This window comes from Pterocles gutturalis, unplaced genomic scaffold (genome assembly GCF_000699245.1).
Source record: "Pterocles gutturalis isolate BGI_N339 unplaced genomic scaffold, ASM69924v1 scaffold23024, whole genome shotgun sequence".
In the NCBI taxonomy this organism is placed as follows: Eukaryota; Metazoa; Chordata; class Aves; order Pterocliformes; family Pteroclidae; genus Pterocles; species Pterocles gutturalis.
In genome coordinates this window covers 16,243-21,224 of record NW_010136394.1, presented here as the reverse complement: position 1 = coordinate 21,224, position 4,982 = coordinate 16,243, and the positions used below count along the sequence as shown (strand labels likewise).

The following is a 4,982-nucleotide window of genomic DNA, read 5'->3' as shown; positions in this document are numbered from 1 at the left end:
CGGCAGGCAGCCCCGCTGTTCCCACCAGCACGGCCCCCAAAGCCGTCCTGGGAACAGAACGTGGGAACAGGGTCCTTGGGAGTCCAAAGCTCTGCAGCTGCGTTTGCTTTCTGGTGACAGTGAGATGAGAAAGTCCCGAAGCTCCTTGGATGGGATCTTCCAGCTCAGTTGGAGTCACCACAACGTGCTCCCCATGGGACTTGGCCTCTTCCCGGGGAGCAGGGCTGACGCGAGGCTTGGCGGCAGCTGCGGGGTCGGAGGGGGAGGCAGTGGTTTCTCCTCCGGGCTGTGATGTGGTGTCACTGCCACAACCCCATCACCTCAGAATCCACAGCTGAGCCAACCTGTCCCCACTTAGGAGGGTTTTTAGGTAATTTTAAGATGATGGATGTGCCATAGTGAGGATTCCGAATTTGTCAGGAGGCTCTTCCCCCTGATCCTGTGCTCAGGGCCCTCAGCACCGTCATATGCTGCTCATCCCCCAGCCCCAGAAATGGAAATTTTCTCCCCAAAGAAAAAAAGCGACACTGGCAGCCTCAAGAGAGGCCTTGTCCCGTACGCCTTCAGTCAGAGCGCCTCAGGTCTGGTCTTGAAGAACAGCAGCGAAGGCCAGGGGTGGTCAGGTTATTGTTACAGCTTCGGGACCGAGCCCAGACTCAGGTGTGTCAGCCGTGGTGGCGGCTGGTGATGTGGCCGTCCCGGGTCACCAGACTGTCATCAGACAACACGTCCTCTCAGGGAACGCCAGCTGGAAGCTTTCTGAACCAGCTGACTGGGAGCATCTGCGTGGCGAGAGAGATCCAAGCGGAGATGAGTTTGCAGGTGGACCAGGAAATGGCTCCGCTTCAGGGGAGAGGCCACCTCTACGTTGTTTTGCTTTGGTTTTGTTCGTTGCTTGATCTGATAAGTGGTGGATGGTGTTTAATAACGATTGGGAGGGAAAACAGGCAGGTGTCCTTTCTGCCTCTTCCCCAAAATGGAGGAGCAAAGAGGTAGCTAATGAAAAGAAAAGGCAGCACCTGGAAATTATGTTAATAATGAACTGGACCCCTCGTTTAATGAAAGCCGGACACGGCTGCTGCCACCGGTTATTGCTGAAGCACGGGGGACATACGAGGTTTTCTCCAGTCTGCTCCATGGCAGGGACAAACACCGTTTCCTGCTCCCCCAGATTTAATTTTCCTCTGAAGAATTTCATCCTATTGCTCCACCCTCCACAATCCTCTCTTGGTAATTACAGCTGGAGGGTCAGATCTTCATCTGGTGTGAGCTAGTGAAGCTCAGCGGTACCTGAGGACCAGCCGTACGCCGCGCGCCGCCTGAGCACGATGAGCTCATTGGGGTGAACTTAGTCTCGGGGTGACTCAAGAGCAATAATAAGTAATTTCGTATCTTAGTGAGGTTTGGTCTAGAAAAACAATACAGGGCTCAGATTCCTAATCAACACTCCCTAGGATCTTTTGTGGTTGAGAAATCAGATGGGAGCACGGCAGCAAGAGGCGCAGGAGACTGCTCTGGCTCCCTGCGCTGAGCTAGGCAGAGATGATGGGAGCGGCTCTGCTGCGGGGCTTTCTGTGACAGCCGCCCCGGGAAGCCACACTGCCCCTCCGGGGACACCTCTCGGAGGCCAGACTCTGGGATCCAGGGCTGGGGGACCTGGGTCCCTTCACCCGGGCGGCCCCAGAGCGGCTCCTGTCCGGTGCCCAGAGGTGAGGCGCAGCCGTGAAGGTTTTGGTTCACCGGGAAGACGCCTGGACGGTGTCCGACCCTGTGTCTGAGCCTCCCCCTGCACTGGGGGGATGCCCTTCCCCAGCTGTGCCGTGGCAGAACAGTTGGTGAAGTGTTCTGTGCACAGCTGAAATGGGCCCTGGGACAAAGCAGCACCAGAGCAGACTGGACACGAGGACAGAGCTCCCACCTTCGCCTCTGAAATCTGGGCACGCGGGGCCAGGGCTGAGACGAGCCTGCCCGTACGCACTGTGATCGAACGGGCAGGAGCCGTCGCTGCAACTGCACCGACCTCCAGGGCACTCCCCAAGGGACACGGGGCCCGTGTTTGTGCTGGTTACCCTGTGAGGTTTGTCAGGTGCTCAGCCTTCTCTTTTTCTTGTTTTTAATCTTGGCTTGCGGAGCATTGCACAATTAATGCTGTTGCCCCATTAATGACCCCAGCAGGAACCTGGAGGGGATGTGCCTTCTGCAAAGAAAGATAATTTGTTCTCTTTGTTTCCTCCGAACGGTTACAAATTTCACATCTGATTTGTGGAACGCAGTGGGGTGATGCAAAGCTGCTCCGTTAGTTCCCTTACGATAACGAGGGGCTTCTGCGTGGCACAGACCCGCAGCCTCGGGTTTAAATCAGCTGTTGGAACACTTCCTTCTCCCCCGTCTCCATGTAATTGCTTCCAGGTCGGAGCAGCTGTGTGATCCGCAGCGGGGCTGGAGGTGTGCCCGTGAGCACGGGGAGGGATTTGCCACCGGCCGGCCCAGCTGGCTGCGTGCGCTCAGCCCGCGCGTGTGTGCTCCTCGCCAAGGGGCTCCCAGGCGACGCTCAGGGCGCGTCTGCATGGGAGGTTGTTCTGGAGAGGAGGAAGGCGGCGTGTTCCAAACCACTTCCATCTGCTCCCAAAGCAGTCTCGGCTTGTTCAGAATAATGCGCCCCTAGAAGCTCCCCGGCGAGCAGCGGGGAGCGAGCAGTTCTGCTCTGAACTCACCCCCGGCCGCAATCCAGATTAATTTCCCTGGGGAGCAAACGCTGGGCCGGGGCATGTCGAGGGCAGAGTTGTGAAAAGCTCTGCAGGATGCTCCTTTGTGTCGTGGCTTTCATTAATTAACCACGGCGGAGCCCCTGGCGTTGGGGCCGGTGGGCGCTGCGGTGCCTTCTTGTGCCTGACCCCAGAGCAGCCTGGCAGCAGCCCACCCGCAGCGAGGAGCGCGGCTGCAATAACGCGACGCTGATGGGTAACGGGGCAGCGAAGGCAGCGTTTAATGGGAATTTAATGTGGAGACATTTTGGAGAGGGCCACCCCTGTGCCACGAGGTTTGTCAGGGATGTTATTCCCAGCTCACGACTGGGAATCCCGAGTGGGCGGTCATGTCCAGCCCTCCTGAGCTGCTTCACAAACCTTCCCATGTGCTGCCTCTGACCCCACCGTTCTCCCTCTCTCCCGCAGGATCCTGGTGAACATGGACAACAACATCATCCAGCACTACAGCAACCACGTGGCCTTCCTCCTGGACGTGGTGGAAGCAGAGGACAAGTTCCAGATCGTCCTCAAGGAGCTATAAAGAGCCGCAGGCAGCACTTACTGGGACTTCTCTCAAAGCCAGCAAGTTTGACCCAACAGAGCTCAGCCTAGTGCCTCGACTTGTTGCCTTTACTTGAATAAACTGCCTCTGGGGAGGGCCTCGGCCTCGTGCGCCGCGCCAGAGACTGCTTGGAAGATCTGCTATCGATGTGAACATGGACCTTTTCTCTGTTGAGTTTATTATTATTATTTTTTATTTTATTTTATTTTATTCCCTTCTGGCGATGGGCCTGACCTTCTGTTTCACAGCTGGGAACACGAAGCTACACCAGCCTGGCTGTCAGAGCCCGGGCAGAGGCCGGGGACTGCCTCTGCTCGCTGTCGGCCTTGGCCCGTGACTGCTCCCACCCTGGGCCTCGGCTTTCTCCCGACAGAACCCTCAAACCATTTCCAGCGGGGCTGAGCCCAGCTCTGCGCTTCTCTCTGTCCACAGAGACTTTCACAGACGCATTTACAGCTCCCTGTTGAACGGACACTGCCGCTCCCACGCCCCCGACCCGCTGCATCTCCCAGTGTAAATACCACGAAGGCTCCATAGCCCTTGTTTATACATTTCTGATGTATTGTTCCTTTTATATTTTATATACGTATAAATATGCAGTTTTATATTTGACTCGGTACGGTGACACAGATCATTTCAAACACAGGCTGCTTCACATTTCTCCGTGAACTCCTTTTGTAACTGTGTTGTTGGTTTTGTCGTTTTGGATATTCCGTAGTAATAAAGGTTCAGAGACGGAAAGTGAACTGTTTTCCCCCAGCTCTGGGGGCTGGGGTGGGGAAGGGCCGGGCGGGAGCAGGGCAGGAGGTGGCCTCAGGGGCACAGAAGGGACTCCAGGTCGGTTTTGCACCACACGCTGCGTAACGAGGAGTTTGTCCATCTGTCTCCCCATGAAGGGGGGAGAGGCAGCAGGCGCTGGTGATCTGCTCACCACTGCAGCTTCTGCGCACGCAGATCCTGGATTCCTCCAAAACCCTCCCCTCCTCGCGCCGGGCTCTCCCTCCTGGTTCTGTGCCGGCTGCTGCAGACGTGCCGTCACGGCGCTGCGGGCGGGCAGAGGTTACCGAGCAGCTCCAGGCACATCCCCTTGATGGAGGGATTGCGTTGCACAGATTGGGTGAAATTTTACACAAATCAAAAAGAAATGCCCTGTTGTACTTGTGCTCAGAGGAGCAGCTCAGCCTCTCTCCTTTCGGGGAGGGGTGTTACCAGCTGGGTACCTCCTCCGTCTGCTGCACCGGCCGCTTAACTCCTCACACCTGCTGCCTCCCTACCACCCATCCTTCCCCGGTGCTCACACTGTCTGCAGCTGCTTCCCGTTTAGGTACAAATATCCCACGGGGAGCCCCCTCTGACCAGTGGAAACTGGGGACTTTCCTCCTCCCTCTGCTTCTCCTGTCCTCATCAAAGAGAGGTGCAGCTGGGTGCCACGGCTGGGGAAGAGAGCGGCTCTCCTCCCGCAGGGAAGGGGGTTTTGAAATGTAGAAAAGCACCAGGCTGGTGAATTTTGGATTACTTAACTGTTGTTATCACAGTGAGGAGGGCCTCTGAGATGAGGCTTGGATAAGTCTGAAACTTATCAGCCTTTGAAGATCTCTCCCAGCGCTCTGCACGCCTTCGTGTCATAAACTCCTTCTTCAGCAGGCTCCTCTGATCCAGTGTTAGTGCTGCCA

General features: G+C 56.6%; 1 protein-coding gene across 1 annotated transcript in view; it reads left to right on the top strand.

Annotated features, from left to right (window-relative positions):
- Positions 1-3,288, top strand: part of GRHL3 (grainyhead-like 3 (Drosophila)) — a 16,881-nt gene extending 13,593 nt beyond the window's left edge. Inside the window, exon 15 of the mRNA XM_010082293.1 lies at positions 3,174-3,288. Coding sequence (XP_010080595.1) covers positions 3,174-3,288 — 115 coding nt within the window. The remainder of the gene's footprint in view (positions 1-3,173) is intronic.
- The last annotated feature ends 1,694 nt before the right edge of the window (positions 3,289-4,982 follow it).